The following is a 15,796-nucleotide window of genomic DNA, read 5'->3' as shown; positions in this document are numbered from 1 at the left end:
CCCCCACATCGGCCTTAAAAACGGAGCACCGGGAGCCCAGCCCCACTCGGGTCCGGAGCTGGGACACGGCTGTCGCTGCCGGTTGTGCCCCAGCTCGGAGCTTCTGGCGGGCGAACGGACGGACGGGACCGCGATGAGCTGTGAGGGGTCTGGTGAGTTCCTTGTGCTGGGTTCCCCCGTGTCCTCCCGGGCTGAGATCGCGGAGGGAGCGGCTGCCCGCGCTCTCCTCCGTGCCCGGATCCGTCACTTCATCCACTCCCGGGCACCCCGATCGGTGCCGTTCAGAGGAGCTCCGTCTGTGCCTCAGCTCCCGGGCACCTCAGACGGTGCCTGGCCTTTCCCCCATCCTCAAGCATTTCAATGCCCGGAGGGAGGAGCAAAGGGGCGGAGCGGTTTGCACAGCCCACGCCAAAAATCCCTTGCATAATTAACTCTTGAGACGCCCAGAAGCAGCTTTCCCGGGATAACGGTTTTTCATCAGCTTCTCCGGCTTGGGGCCTTTTTTCTTAGCGCGGCTTTTCGCGACAGGAGCGATCTCCTCTCCCTCTCGTAGGGAATGCGGGGGACAATCGTGAGCTTGGTGCCTGCTGCGGGGCCGAGGCTTCTTGGCGCTGCCTTCTCTGCCAGGACCCACTTCGTGTTCCCACGCACGGACCCAAAGCGGCTGTGCCGCGCTCGCTGTCCCCGGGCTCCGACCCGCCGGGACAGGGAATCGTGCGGAGGACAATGCTGAGCAGCCCGGGGCTGCTGCTTCTTGCCCTCGGCAGGCGGACTCCGAGCCGCAGCTGTCCTGTGCCCGCCTCCGGCAGCTCGCAGGCGCTGTCCCCGCCTGTCCCGGCACGGAGCTGGGCTGCAGCGGCTGCAGAGCCACAGGGGCCGCGGCTGCGGGCACCGGAGAGCTCCCGGAGGCCGCGCTTGTCTCCGCAGGTGCTGCCGCAGCGTCCGCGGAGCGGGGCCAGGGCGGCGCTGAGCTGGCAGCGCCTTCCTGAGCCTCGGTGTCCCGCAGGGCCGGCATCAGCAGTGACCTCTCCTCATGTCCCTTTCAGTGTGCCACCAGCGCGGGAGTGAAGCTGTTCCCGAGGCCGATCTCCGAAAGGCTTTTTCAGCACTCCTGAGGTGTCGGGAGCGGGTGTTTGTTCCCAGCAGAGAGATGCCGGCTGTGAGCTGGAGGAGAGTGAATTGTGCTCCCATCATGGAGCTGTGAAGGAGCTCCTGCATCTCCAGGAGGGACCAGCAGCTGGGGTTCCGCAGTTGCTTGGGATGCAAGAATCCTCTCGTCATGAGCAGGGGGATGCCACTTGTGAGCGAGCAGAGAGTGAAGCTGTGGAGAATGAATTGTGCACCAGTGATGAGAGTGTGAGGGAGCCCCTGGGTTCCCTGGCAACATCAGCACCCGGCAGTGTACACAGAAGGATCCTCAGAGGATTCCCGGGTGAGTGCAGGGCCAACCATGTGGCCTGTAGGGAGGGGACAGTGTCACCTCCCAAGGACAGATCTGGCAAGTGTGTGGCTCTTTCCTGATATCTGGAAGAGTCCACGTTCTGCGCCTGCCCATCAGCTGGGATCAACATCCCCAGCTGCCTCCAAGCCTGTGCAGTTCTCCTGCTGCAGCCTGTCCCCACCTCTGTGTCCCTGGCTGTCCCCACCCCTGTGTCCCTGGCTGTCCCCACCCCTGTGACCCTGGCTGTCCCCACCCCTGTGTCCCTGCCCCTGTGTCCAGGCTCTTGGCTCCCTGGCTGCCAGCTGAGTGTGTTGCACACTGGCTGAGGGCTCCCTCCTGTGCTCCCTGGCCATTGGCTGAGCACATTGCAGGGCCGCCTCTGGTTGTGGCAGCCAGCAGCTCTTTCCTGCTCCAGGCAAGCGGTTCAGGTGCCGTGCCGTGCCCGTGTTGGTGCTGGTTGTGCTCGTGTTGCTGGTGCTGGCTTTGGCGGTGGCCTTGGCTGTGCAGTCAGGTAAGGGAGGGGCAGCAGGCTGGGCCCAGCCCCTCGGGGCAGAGCGGGCTCCCTGCTCCCTGCACAGGGGAATCCTCAGAGCTTCTCCTCTTCCCCCTGCAGCCTCACAGCTTCCAGTCACACCTGTGACTCCGCAGTGCTGTCCCTCTGGCTGGGTTGGCTACAATGGGGTCTGCTACTACTTCTCCAGGGATTCCAGCACCTGGGAGCAGGGTCAGGAACGGTGCTCCCAGCTCGGGGCCTCCCTGGCCATTGTCAAGGATGAGGACCTGGTGAGTGAGGGGCTGTGGGTGCTGTGGGGTGTGTGAGGGGAGCCTGGGGGCGCTCCTGGGCCGGGCTGGGTGCTGGTAGGGCTGGGGGTGCAGGCCTGTGCCGGGGCCCTGCAGGGAAGGAGCCCCAGCGTGCAGGGGGAGCCCCGGGCACGTGTCCCCCCGAGGGGCCGGGGCAGCTACCACTCCTCTCTCCTGGGCAGGGTTTGCTCTTCCGCCTCCACGGGAACGTCGATTACTGGCTCGGGCTGCGCAGACGGGGCCAGCGCCTGCACTGGGGGGACGGCAGCAACTTCAGCTCCTGGTGAGTGCCGGGGAGCCGGGCAGTATCACGGTTCCTGCCCCTAAATCCCAGGGCTAGCTCGGTGGCGAGGATCATGATATGGTCCACGGTGATGAGGCAGCGACTTAGACCTGGCAAAGGATTACGCAGGGTCCAAGGCGTCGGCGATTCCAGAACAACTTTATTAACTGAAGCGAGCCACACACCAAAGATGCAGAACAAAGGCGTGCAAGCCCTTTGTCATGGGTTAACAGTGGCCAGATGTTAATGCACCCATGCGTGTATGTTTTTCCTAATGAGCTATTGTGAGATGTTGTCAAGAACAGAGCAGAGCAGGCCTAAAACTTGAAAACAGAGAACAAAACTTTATTACATTACATAGGAACAGAAATAAAAAAGGAAAACTCTAAACTCACACACACAAAACAGAAATGAAACCTTCCCAGAACATTTCTTCTCCTGCCCCAATTTCCACCCCCTACACGTTACCCTCCATAGACCAAACCCTTGGGTTTTAAATCAAACAATCACCACTCAAAAAAACCTAATCTTTCTCAGGGTTATTGAATCCCTGAGATTCTCCTTGGGGTCGGTGTTCCCCAAGGTACTAAGGTTCCCCCAAGGTTGCTGTTCCCTGAGGGTTTCCTCTGGGTTGCTCTTCCCAGAGGTAATAAGGTTTTTTGTCTTCTCTTTGCCCTAAGTGTTTCACACCAGAGGTAGAGACGACAAGCTGAGTCCGCCGGTGCACATTTCCAATGTTGTTTATTATTCATTATCTCTCTGTTCTTTCTCAGCTCTGCCAGGCCTCCCTGGCAGGGTACCTTATCTTAGTTCTTTCTCAGCTCTGCAGGGCGTCCCCAGCAGAGCAGGACATGCGGCAGGACTGGGGCAGATCAGAGAGCCCCGCACCTTATGTACAGTACCCCTGACCCAACCACCGTCCACAACGTACATTTTATTTACAAAATTGTACCAATACCTACTACCTATACTAACATGTCTGTTCTACTCTAAGCCAATCTCTAAAACTTAACTCAGCACAAGATGGGGGATGAGAGCAAGAACAAGGAGCACAGGGGCCACTCCCCAATTCCTCCATCTTGCCTCTTCAGCCCCATATGCTAAGAATCCTAATTTCTATATTTATATTCTATAATAAACCATCCACTACTTATTTTAAATTCTTAGGATTTGTGATTCTTCCTGCATGTGAGTGTTCACTCCCATGGACAGGAATCAGAGGCAGTGTCCTCCTGGGATCTGTGTGGGTCTAACTGACCCCCCTGTACAGATCCCAGACCCCCCTGTCTGGTCTCCAAACCCTCCAGGGTGGCCAGAGGGATGTTCTAGACTCCAACAAATCTTCAGTTCAGCAAGGGAGAGAGGAGTCTCTCTCGCACCACAGACTGCTCCTCTGAAAACACGGGTCCACTCCTTATGTGTTTCCATGTCACCCGTGGCACCGCCCGGAGAAAGCTGCCATGGTGACACTCGCTTTTCCATGTCCAGTGCTGTCACCACTGTCCATGGGCCAAAGCTGCATATAGGGCTCTTTTAAGGATGCTTGCATGCCGAGCTCTCCCCATCTTTCCCCTGGGGCCGAGGGTTCCAGGAGCAGGTCTCCCCTGAGGGCAGAGGGCGCCACCACACCCTCCCCCTCTCTTCTCTGTTCGCTCCACTCTTAAAGTGCCAGTCACTGTAGCAAAAGCAGGGGCAGCTGCATCCACCCAAATGCAGTTTATGTTCAAAAGAGACTTGAGTTCAGTCTGTGGCTAACATTATGCAAGAAAAGTCCAGCTCAGAAGCCACTCTTCTTCAATTCCCTGCCCATCGGGTTCTTTCCAATCTTTCCAATCTTTATCATCTCGGTCCCAGGCTGTTTTTCTTTCTCTTCTGAAACCACTAGCCATGAAAATCAATGTCTGGGAAAAAAGTTTCTTTCTGCCTCAGAAAGAGTTAACAGTTTCTGGCTTCCGGCAGGGGGCTGCAGGCTGAGGCACTCCCAGGCTCGGCAACTCCCACACAGCTGGGCACCTTCTCCCGGAGGCAGGGGGGGGGACTCGGAAGGCACCTCCACAGTTTTCCACCCCTCCATCCTAGATGGGGCCAGCTCAGCTCCAGTCCTGTGCACTCTCTTTCCCCCCCGGGGCTCCAGCTTACTTCAGCCCGGCCGTGTGGTTCTCCTCAGCCCGGCCACGTGGCTCCCCTTTCCCACTCAGCCTAGAGCTGAGCAGGGAGAGGAGATGTTTCCCTGCTGAAACCAGAACACAAAAGAGACAGACCTTCTGAGAGTCGTTGCTTTTAACTCCTTGTGTCCTTGGAGGCGTGTCTAACCCCTCAGTGGCCACTAAAAAATGCCAGCATTCAAACCTGACCACTGATTGGTTTGACCACAGCCTCTTGAAAAAAATTCACTTCCCCTCAAACCAGGACACCCTTTTAAAGAGGGGTGGTACAAGCATATAACAACCAATCACAAACTTTTAGGGGAGGAGTACAATAGCACATCACACGGGGAAAACCAATCAGAGAAACACAGGGGCGTGGCATTAACACACTTTCCAATGGGAAACAGAGTATGAGGGACCTTTCTGGACTTTGGGAGTGGGTTTGACATAATGGACAAGGGATGGGCGTGGGGTAAACTAACAACTTGGTATGATGGACATTCGGGTTTACTCATTAACAGGGTTTTGTGGATTAAACCATTTGAAGGAACCACCACAGGGCAGGGCCTGGGGGGACAGGGCCACAAGGTGTTCCCCTGGGAACCAGCGCTGTCTCTGCTCCTCCTTGCAGGGTTCATGTCCTCGGCGATTCCGAGTGTGTGTACCTGGCTGACCATAAATTTGTGAGTCAGAGCTGCTCCAATGAACGGCCGTATCTGTGCAGCAAGGCCCAAGCTCCCCTGTGACAGGGGCTGCAGAAAGGACCTTCTCCACGCTGGGCAGTCCCAGCTTCACCTCTCAGCCCGGCACAGGCTGTCCTTGCTCAGCTGCAGCCTGTGCCTTGCCCTCACTCTCAGGGTCACCTCGGTGCCTGTTCCTCGCCACTGCCAAGGCCGGGCTGGGTGTCCAAAGGAAAAGTCTCTGCAATCCCTCCTGGCCCCGCTGCTGCCTGCAGGGAGGGCATTGCCCCCATGACACCCCCAGCTCCAATGGGAAATCCAAACTGCCCAGGGCTCTTGGAAATCATCCCAGACTTGCCTCAGTGTGAGACTTTTGGTCTGTCTTTTGGAGAGGAAGAACAGCTGACACGTGCTGAGAAGGAATCCCTCTTTTGGCATCAGGCACCTGACTGTGCAGAATGCTCTGTCAGCTCTGTCTCTCTCAGTTTTGGATGAGGACTGTTGGAGCTGCTGCCTGGGGAAGGGAATTCGCTGCCACTGCCATAACCCAGCCCAGAGCTGCTGCTTCTGCCATGGGACGAGCCTCTGCCTGTGAGAGCAGCCAGTGCACTGGGACCTTGTTATCACCCACCTCACTAAAAGAGGGACCTGTCACCACGTAAAAAATGACCCTGTAATATTGGCTTTCACATTTGTGTATTAGTTTTTACATGTAATTATTGATTTTAAGTATGTAAAATGTATGTATTTGTTAACGGTTTAACATTAATATTTAATGTAATTCAAGTATATAACTTTTATACCGTTTTTAAGCTCTTTTAGCTGTTAACTAATATAACCTAAATTCTCCTTTGAAATATGCACCCTATACCCAAGAGAAAGAGTAGTGTGGTGAATTGATTATGTCGGGATGTACAATGCACAGCTTATAGAAATAATAGTGTGATAAATGTGTTGTACTATAGGCCTTAACAAAATACAAAATGTTAAAAGACTTTTATGTAACCGAGGAAACTCTATAAAGAAATGCACTTGTTTCTCACATCTGCTGACTGACCTCTCTTTGTGATAAGATAAAAAAAAACAAACCTGACACAAAAGAGAGCACTGGAGGAGAATTAAAGACAAACTTGTTAACTGCTCCTTCGACTCCTTTTCAGGGAAGTGTGAAACAACAGGATGAAGGCAAAAGAAAGAGTAAAATACATTGACCTTGTCTGCAGGATGTCATGCAGATAGGTCAGAGTAGAAAACCAAAACGAAAGTTTCTACAACATCAAAAGCTACCAAGAAGGCACCGACGGACACACCGTGTGGCACCGATCGGGGTGCTCCAGGAGCTGAGGAGAAGACAGATGGTGCTTGCAGTGAGGGGATTGCCCTCATTACACAGCAAGCTCAAAGGGGAAATTCAAACGGCCCCGGGCTCTCGGAAATCATCACGAATGGGCCTGAGGGTGAGACTTGTGGACTGTCCTTAAAAGAGGAAACACAGCTGACACATGCTGAGGAGGAATCGCACTTTTGGCATCGGGCACCTGATTGTGAAGAATGGTTTCACTGTCCAACACAGAGAATGTGAGTGTCCTCCTGTGGGAGGAATCTCAGGCTGGAGCAGGACAAGGATTCGTCTCCCTGAAGGAGAAGCCGGGACGTGATGTAACTGTAACCCCCATCCCTCTGTGCCACTGTGTGGGGAGAAGGGATGAAGGCAAATGGGGATAAAGTGGAAACCAGGAAGGAGAGAACAGTGTGGGCAAAGTGCATTTTTAGGATCTGGTGAAATTCTCATTCTCTTATTCTGATTTGTTCGACAATAAAGTCCATTACAATTAATTTACCCCATCCCAGCCTCCTATGCCCATGACAGCTGAGAGATCTCTCACTGCCTTTATGGAGACCCTCGAGCCTTTCCTGATGTGTTCTGTTCCCTGCCCAGGGGCAGGAGCAGAGGGACAGAGCGGTTCTGCTGGCACCGGGCACCTGGCCATGCCCAGCCCAGCCCAAGAATCCCTGCCAGAATTCACTGCAGCATTTCCCGGCCTCACGGCGGGTCCGGCTCCGCGGGCAGGCGGCTCCAGGAGTTGCAAGTGGGCAAAACGGGGCCGAGGGAGAGGAGGCAGGTGGTGCCCGTGGGTGAAATGTCTTTGCTGCGAGCTGGCAGGGAGAGGAGGAGGGAGCAAGTGGTGCAAAGGAAAGGGGAGAGAAAGAGGGACAAGGCTGGAGCTTTGGAAAGCGGTGGGGATGGCCCTGGGGCAGGCGGGCATTTTGCTTTAGAGCTCTGTGGGAGGAAGGGAAGAACTGTCAAACACATTGCAGAAAAAAAGGGAAGAAACAGCAGGTGGTGGATGTCGCCGACATTTGGGTTTCATTTGATCTGCCTGAACTGAAAAGCCCCGAGGGGGCAGGGCAGCGACCGCTGCTATTCCGGGAAATCAGCCCTGAAACACAGTCACTCTGGCAACTCCATGAAAAACACCACGTGACATAGAATGCCCTCTGGGAATGTTTCCCGCCCGCTGCCCGGCCCAGGGCCAAGCCCCGCCCCTCGCTGCTTTCCCGCGCGCTGATTGGACAGAGCGGCCCAAGCACGCCCCGCCCCCAGCGCGGCTCCAGCCCCGCAGCGGCGCGGGGGGCTCAGGGCGGGAGCGGAGCGGCGGCGGAGCTCGGAGATTGCTCCGGCACAGGGGGACCCGCGCCCGGTGTGCCCCGGCTCGGGGCTCGCTGCGGGCCCAGGGGCCGCGGTGCCGGGTTCCCTCTGTGTGCCCCCTGCCCTGAGATCGCGGAGGGAGAGGCTGCCCACGGTCAAACAACATAAATCGCACAAGCACTGGATTGCAAGACACCTCCAAGATCATCGAGTTCAACCCCACCCTAACACCTCAATTAAACCATGGCATCGAGTGTCACATTCAGACTTTTTAAAAACACATCCACGGATAGTTACTCCACCACATCCCTAGGCAGACCATTTCAGTATTTTATCACCCTTCCTGTAAAAAACTTTTTATAATATCCAAGCTAGATTTCTCTGGGCACAGGTTAACACTCTGTCCTCTCATTCTGTCAGTTGCTGCAAGAAGAAAGAGACCAAACCCCACCTGATTCAGGCACCTTTCAGGAAGTCACAGAGTGGTGAGATCACCTCTGAATCTCCTTTGCTCCAGGCTCAACAAGCCCAGCTCCCTCACTCCTTCCTCACAGGCCTTGTGTTCCAAGCCCCTCCCCAGTCTCCTTGCCCTCCTCTGCAAACCCTCAGGCCTCTCAAGGTCCTTCCTAAACTCAGGGGCCCAGAGCAGCCCTCAAGCTGTGACCTCCCCAGTGCCCAGGACAGGGCCAGAATGACCTCCCTGCTCCTGCTGGCCACACCATTCCTGATGCAGGCCAGGAGCCCTTGGCCTTCTTGGCCACCAGGGCACACCAGGGCACACTGCTGCCTCGTGTTCAGCTGCTGCCACCAGCACCCCCAGGGCCCTTTCTGCAGGGGCACTGTCCAGCCACACCGTCCCCAGCCTAGAGCACTGCAGGGGGTTCTGGTGGCCAAAATGCAGCACTGGGCACTTGCACTTATTCAGCTTCATCCTCTGGGACTCTGCCCATCCATCCAACCATTCCAGATCTCTCTGCAGAGCCCCCCTACATTCCAACAGATCCACACACGCTCCCAGCTTAGTGTCATCTGCAAATTTCCTGATGAAAGACTCAGTCCCCTCCTCCATGTCACCAATGAAAACAGTGAACAGAGCTGGCCCCAGCACAGAGCCCTGAGGAACAGCCCTGGTGCCTGGCTGCCAGCTGCATGCAGCACCTTCAGCACCACGCTCTGGGCCCGGCCATGCAGGCAGTTCTGAACCCAGCACAGAGCGCTCCTGTCCCAGCCGTGGGCTGCCAGCTTTTCCAGGAGTGTGCTGGGGGAGACAGTGTCCAAGGCCTTGCTGAAGTGCAAACAGACAACATGCACAGCCTTGCCTGCATCCACCAGGCGGCTCAGCTGGGCATGAAAGGAGACCAGGCTGATCCAACACCACCCAGCCCTCCTAAAGCCGTGCTGGCTGGCTCTGCTAGCCTGGCCATGCTGTGAGTGCTGTGTGCTGGCATCAGCATCAATTGCTGCATGACCTGACCAGGCCCTTGTGAGGATCCTCCTTGCCCGGCTCGCTGGGGACGAGGCGGTGCCGCAGCAGCGATGGCTCATCCCGGCTGCTCTCGCTGGGACACAGGGGCTGCTCCGTGCCCGGGACACTTCCCGGCCCTGCGGGCCCGGGCTCGGCGCCGCTGCTCGGGCGGGAGGTGTCCCTGGCCGGCTCAGGGCTGCCCCGGGAGGAACCTGAACGCGCCTCAGAGCCCAAAGCTCTGCAGGCGCCGAGCGGAGGCAGAAAGCGCCGCATGGTGCCTGCTGCGGGGCCGAGGCTTCTTGGCGCTGCCTTCTGTGCCAGGACCCGCTTCGTGTTCCCACGCAGGGACCCAAAGCGGCTGTGCCCGCTGTGTTAGAATTTAGTCCCAGCTTTTCCTTTCCCCCTCCCTTCTCTTCCTTTCTATTCTCTTTTCTTTTCTATTATGAAGTGGCCTCAGCTCCCTTTTCCCTTTGGCTCTCACCTTCCAGGTCCTGTTTCCCAGACCTTGTTCTTTCCTTCTAACACCCTTGGTAACCCATTCCCCACTTAAGGCTTTCTTGTCTCCTTTATTTTCTTCCTTATGGGTGCTGTGGGTGAAGGTTTGGCTTTGAAAAGCACACTCTGCTCCTGTTGCTCAAGGAGCCAGCCTTGCAATTATCCCAATCTCCTCCTGCTGAGGCCTTCCTTAGGCTCCTGCTGAAATGAAAAATATCCAGGAAGCTGTTCTTTCTTGAGGTTAGAGTGGTTTCTACAAGTCCTTGAAATGTGACCATGATGGTTAAAAACCCACTGTGGAAATTAAGACTTCCCCTTTCTTTCCTCCACCCCATGCTCCGTTCTCTCCCTTACTTAGGAATCTCAACAACTGCACAGGAAACCTTTCTAATCCTGTCCATTGGCAAGGCAACTGCTCCTTAATTCAGGTTTTAAAGTCAGGCTCTGCCCATGCTGTGGATTGGAATTTTTGATTAAGTTGTTGGTGCTTCACAAGCTCTGTGCTGCTTTCAAGCCTTTCCCCAAGGGTCAGAGAATAACAATGGCAGGGAGTGAAGGAGCCTTGTGCAGAGGTTGTTTAGAAATGGAGGGTGTTAAACCGGGTTCCTTTCAAAGCCATTGAAAAGCCATGACAGTGACATTCAGGCACTGCAATTCCTTTGGGAAATGTCCATTTAGGGTAGATCCACCCTGCCAGAAGCTGTTTATCTGATGGTCAGTACATGCTGGGATCAGTGCAGGGCCATCCCCTCAAGAAATGCATGAGCCAAACCCAGCACCCAGAGGCAAAGAGAGGAGCTGAGCTTTGAGAGCTGCACAGATGATATCCCAGGGATGTGCCTGGAGCATGGCCCTCCCCAGCAGCTTTTCTTACAGCTCCATTTTAAAAAAGGTAAAAGCTGGTGCTCAGTGCCTTGGGATGTGGCTGGTAACCGCGGAGGGGATGAGCTCCCTTAGTGGAAGTCAGGCAGTGGAGTGCCACGAGCCTGCAGCCAGATTGCTTCTCATTCATCTTAAAGTCAATGTTTGTGATGCTGTTTGTGGTTTTTATTTTTTGTTGTCCTTTTTATTTTTTTTTTATTATTTTTTAAAAATATTTTTATCGATGCTACAAGAGAAAGAAAAGAACAAAAAATAGACTGGAGCACCACTGCCACAGAGTGAAGAGTAAAATTGATATTTTAGTCTTCCTCTTTTTCTTTTAAAACTATAGGTAGATAACATGACCTTTTAAATTCTGTGGTTTGAGAGAAACACGGTTTTTTCCACCTTTCTTTGGAAGACACACAAGTCCTGAGACCCTGGGCCAATGCTCACTGCAGTTTATTTAGGTTTTTGGAATTAAACAAAGGGCTGATAAGACTGACAAGGAAGATGCAACTCAGGAGCTCGCTAGGCAGCAGCCTCCAAACTCTTGGGGTGATGCAAAGAGCAGTAGGGTATGAAGACTGTTTGCCAGTGAGAGATTAATCCATAATAACATGGTCACGGACAGAAAAGTCACATCTTAAAAGCCACTTGTTATTTCCTGAAGTGCAGGAACTGGTGAGACGGAGGTTTAGAAATCCTAATGAATCTTTACAGTAAACTTAGAAGTATACACTGCATTTTAAGATGTATTTTAAGTAGTGCTTAGAAAAATACATGTAGAACCCACTTAGTAAATATTGAGCACTGTGCCTCTTACCCTTTTACATATTTTAAGGCAGTACCAGCACACAGGGCCTCTCAGTAATTAAAAGAAAGATTAAGCAAAACACAACAGAATGACAATGCTGAGAATTCCGAGAAAGAAAAAACCACAAACCCTTTGCCAACAGAAACGAACATCTTGCCTTTAAAAAGCGCAAAAAGAGCCAAAGCACACGCAGAGAAAGAAAAAAGGTAAAGAGTTCACTGAAAAAAACTCGGTTTCCTTCATCTTCTCAAGACCCTCAGAGACCCCCACAACAAACTAAGCGTGCCCAGAAGGGCACAAAATTTGTTAGCATCCAAAGCAAAGACCGGCGAGGCCAAAGAATAAACGTGTGTGCAGCGGATTGTGCAGTGCCCTGCAGATGTCAGAGCTCCGAGAAGAACAAAGCAGGCGAGCTCTCTGCTGAGCTGCGTCTCTCCAGTGCAGCTCCTCCCCGCATGTGGGCGCCCATTGCACACTCAGCGCTCGCACAGCTCTCCTCAGCCGTGGAGCTCTTCCCGCCCCGCTCCGCTCGGCGGCCACGCAGGGACCCCTCAGTGCGGCTGTGGGCAGCGGGCGGGGCGGGACTCCCCGGGAGCTGCCCGGGGGGGACTCCTCACTCGCGGCTCGGCGCGGGGACAGCGGCACCTGCGGGCTCACGGCGGGCAGGAGGTGTTGGAAGGGAGGGACACGCTGGGACAGGGCCCCGGGGACATGCGGGAGAGACGCCCCAGGCGCGGGGCTGCGCCCAGCGGGCTTCGCTCGCACGGCCCCGCCGGGGAGCAGCAGCCAACAAACAGATCCCGGCTGGGGGCCGGCCACAGCCAATGAAAGACATTCCCTGATCAGAAATACAACTGCTGGAGGCCTTGGGGCAAGCCGAAAAAATCCCTAAAAAATCTTAATAAATCTAATTATGTAATTATACAATCCAGACTTTATTAATTATTAATTGTTATAAACAGATGGTATAAAGTCGTCTTTTTGCAAATATTCAAATGTATACTTGTCGTGGTTGGGGAGGGGGAGGTGAATTTTTCCAGAGAGATGTGGGCAGTCCAATCAGTGATCAGCTTTTCTGCTGGCACCTGGGTTGGTCACTCGGAGGTTTGGACACGCCTCTGAGGACACAAAGAGTTAAAAGCAGGAGTCTGGGGGGTTCGGCCTCTTTTCAGATCCGGGTTTCAGCAGAGAGAAGTCTCCAGCCTCCTTCCCCTGCCCGGCCACGAGGCTGGGTGGGGGAGGGGAAACACGTGGTCGGCTCAGGTAAGCCGGAGCCCCCGGGGGGGGGAAGAAGAGAGGGGACAGGACTGGAACTGAGCTGCCCCGTCCAGGATGGAGGGGTGGAAAACTGTGGAAGTGCCTTCTGTGTGTGCTCACCCCCCTCCTCCCCCCCAAACTCCGGGAGAAGGTGCCCAGCCACGTGGGGGTTTGCGGAGCCTGGGAGTGCCTGTGTCTGCACCCTGCCGAGAAGAAACTGTTAACCCTTGCTTGGCAGAAAGAAACTTTTCTTAGACGTTGATTCTCATGACTGGTGAATTTGGAAATAAGGAGAAGGAAGCGGCCTGGGACCGAGATGATAAAGCATGATTAGAAGGAACCCGATGGAAGACTGAGAGGAGTAGCCTTCTGAGCTGGAATTCTCTTGCATAATGTTAGCCATGGACTGAACTTGAGTCTCTTTTGAACATAAACTGCATTTTTGGGTGGATGCAGCTGCCCTTGCTTTTGCTCCAGTGACTGGCACTTGAAGTGAGTAGCGAGCAGAGAAGAGAGGGGGAGGGTGAGGTGGCACCCTCTGCCCTCAGGGCAGACCTTCTCCTGGAACCCCGGCCCCTGGGTGAAAAGGGGAGAGCTCGGCATGCAAGTATCCTTAAAAGAGCCCTGTATGCAGTTTTCAGCCTGTGGACAGCGGTGAGAGCGCTGGACATAGGAAAAAGAGAGTGTCACCTTAGCAGACTTCTCCGGGCGGTGCCACGGGTGACATGGGAACACATAAGGGGTGGACCCGTGTTTTCTGAGGAACAGTTTGTGGTGCGAGAGAGACTCCTCTCTCCCTTGCTGAATTGAAAATTAGTTTGTTTTTGAGTGGTGATTGTTTGATCTAAAACCCAGGGGTTGGTCTGTGAAGAGTGATGGGTGGGGAGATAGAAACTGGGAGAAGAAATGTTCTAAGAAGTTTTTATTTCTGTCTCTGTGTGTGTTTAAGAGTATTTCTGTCCCTGTTCTTATGTAATTAATAAAGTTTTGGTGGGTTTTTTTTGTTTTCAAGATTTAAGCCTGCTCTGCTCTGTTCCTGATCACATCCCACAGGAGTTGTTAGAGAAAAAACATATATTCATGGGTGCACTAACATCTGGCCAGTGCTAACCCATGACAATACTGTATGTATAATGTGGGAAGATTTTACTGTATTTTCTTCTATTATTAACAGTACTTAGAAATGTGATGAATGTATATTTCCTTTTTTTGAGTTGTAAAGATTTCTTTGTAACTAGTGAAACCAATTGACCAAAGTGAATCAAACCCCCACTAGAAGGTAGATGGGGAATCCTCCTGCATTCCTGAATTAACCAAATGAAGATTACTGACCAAAAGCCACAAGAAGGAATTATTGAACCTCTCTTACCAGTATCTTATCCAAGTGAAGAGGACCAAAGCCCCAGGAGAAGGATTTATGAAACCTATGCTATCAGACAACATGGAGCCACTCTCAGATAGATCTACCAGATAAAATGATTGGGGGAGATGAAACTGAACAAAGAAATTCACATTCAAAAGAAATGTTTGAATCATATATGTGGATTTATAAAGATGGAACAGGCTGATACTTTTTAAGGAAGGAGCCTTTTCATTACTGTGTGTCCTTGGCAGAATGCCAAGTCATCCGACCGTATAATAATTCCTATATTCTGTTTCTTAATTGTCTTTTTTTAATTCTAAATTTTTGTAGGAAAGTTAACCTTGTTTTTCACAAGCCTCTTCCTCTCCTTTTTGCTCTGCACCACTTGCTCCCTCCTCCTCTCCCTGCCAGCTCGCAGCAAAGACATTTCACCCACGGGCACCACCTGCCTCCTCTCCCTCGGCCTCGTTTTGCCCACTTGCAACTCCTGGAGCCGCCTGCCCGCGGAGCCGGACCCGCCGTGGGGCCGGGAAATGCTGCAGTGAATTCTGGCAGGGATTCTTGGGCTGGGCTGGGCATGGCCAGGAGCCCGGTGCCAGCAGAACCGCTCTGTCCCTCTGCTCCTGTCCCTGGGCAGGGAACAGAACACATCAGGAAAGGCTCGAGGGTCTCCATAAAGGCAGTGAGAGATCTCTCAGCTGTCACGGGCATAACAGGCTGGGATGGGGTAAATTAATTTTAATTGAATTCATTGTCAAACAAATTAGAGCAAGTGAATGAGAAGTGCACCAGATCCCAAAGGTGCACCTTCACTACACCATTCTCTCATTCCTGGGCTTCACTTTATCCCCAATTTCCTCCCTACTTCCTCCCCACAAAGCAACACAGAGGGATGGGAATTACAGTCATGGCACATCCCTGCTTCTCTCTCAGGGAAACAAATCCTTGTCCTGCTCCAGCCTGGGATTCCTTCCACAGGAGGACAGTCACATCCTTCGTGTCAGACAGACAGAGCATTCTTCATGGTCAGGTACCCAATGCCAAAAGTGGGATTCCTCCTTCCCACGTGTCAGTTGTTCTTCCTCATCTAAGGACAGTCCACAAGTGTCACCCTCAGGCCCATTCGTGAAGATTTCCAAGAGCCCAGGGCAGTTTGAATTTCCCCTTTGAGCTTGTTGTGTAATGAGGGCAATCCCCTCACTGCAGGCACCATCTGGGGCGGGGGGCTCTGTGTCTTCCTCAGCTCCCGGGGCACCCGGATCGGTGCCGTGCAGGGGGGGCTCCGTCGCTGCCTCGCCTCCCCGGGCGCCCCGATCGGTCCCTCAGAGCTGCTCCATCGGTGCCTGAGCCCCCGGGGCATCCCGATCGGTGCGGCGGGGGGGTCTCGGTCAGTGCCTCAGCTCTCGGAGCTCTCCAATCGGTGCCGCAGGGTGAGGCTCCGTCGGTTCCGCTGCTCCCGGGGCACCGCGATCGGTGCCGGCCCTGGAGCGGTTTCCTCTGGTGGCAAACCGGTCCCGGGCCGCGGGCCAAGCCCCG

The 15,796-nt window shown here is 53.9% G+C and overlaps 3 protein-coding genes across 7 annotated transcripts in view; all 3 read left to right on the top strand.

Moving 5' to 3' along the window:
• Positions 1-15,796, top strand: part of LOC134554997 (early activation antigen CD69-like) — a 106,139-nt gene that overhangs the window by 23,829 nt on the left and 66,514 nt on the right. The gene's annotated exons all lie outside the window — the stretch shown is intronic.
• Positions 8-6,537, top strand: LOC134554996 (early activation antigen CD69-like). Of its 5 annotated transcripts, none has more exons than XM_063406244.1 (6): positions 11-152; positions 1,047-1,432; positions 1,857-1,952; positions 2,143-2,224; positions 2,425-2,525; positions 3,347-3,685. In XM_063406244.1, exons 2-6 carry the CDS (start codon positions 1,261-1,263, stop codon positions 3,535-3,537), a joined length of 642 nt encoding a protein of 213 aa, XP_063262314.1. In that variant the 5' UTR covers positions 11-152; positions 1,047-1,260; the 3' UTR covers positions 3,538-3,685. The 5 variants fall into 5 exon arrangements, with proteins under 5 accessions (XP_063262315.1, XP_063262314.1, XP_063262312.1 ...); XM_063406242.1 differs by having other exon boundaries at positions 2,055-2,224; XM_063406243.1 differs by lacking the exon at positions 3,347-3,685 and adding an exon at positions 5,304-6,394 and having other exon boundaries at positions 12-152; positions 2,055-2,224.
• The window catches only part of LOC134554976 (C-type lectin domain family 2 member D-like), a 53,380-nt gene continuing 52,777 nt past the window's right edge, over positions 15,194-15,796 (top strand). The window contains exon 1 of the mRNA XM_063406199.1: positions 15,194-15,290. The gene's annotated coding sequence lies outside the window, so the exon portion shown is untranslated. The remainder of the gene's footprint in view (positions 15,291-15,796) is intronic.

This window comes from Prinia subflava, chromosome 9 (genome assembly GCF_021018805.1).
Source record: "Prinia subflava isolate CZ2003 ecotype Zambia chromosome 9, Cam_Psub_1.2, whole genome shotgun sequence".
NCBI classification, from domain to species: domain Eukaryota; kingdom Metazoa; phylum Chordata; class Aves; order Passeriformes; family Cisticolidae; genus Prinia; species Prinia subflava.
This window is presented reverse-complemented; position numbering and strand designations above follow the sequence as displayed.

Bases quoted from the DNA above. Each gene is read 5' to 3' on its own strand.
- LOC134554996 (XM_063406242.1), top strand. From the start codon at position 1,261: ATGCAAGAATCCTCTCGTCATGAGCAGGGGGATGCCACTTGTGAGCGA. The intron at 2,225-2,424 runs GTGAGTGAGGGG...TCTCCTGGGCAG, and splicing joins TTGTCAAGGATGAGGACCTG to GGTTTGCTCTTCCGCCTCCA. The intron at 2,526-3,346 runs GTGAGTGCCGGG...GTTCTTTCTCAG, and splicing joins GGCAGCAACTTCAGCTCCTG to CTCTGCAGGGCGTCCCCAGC.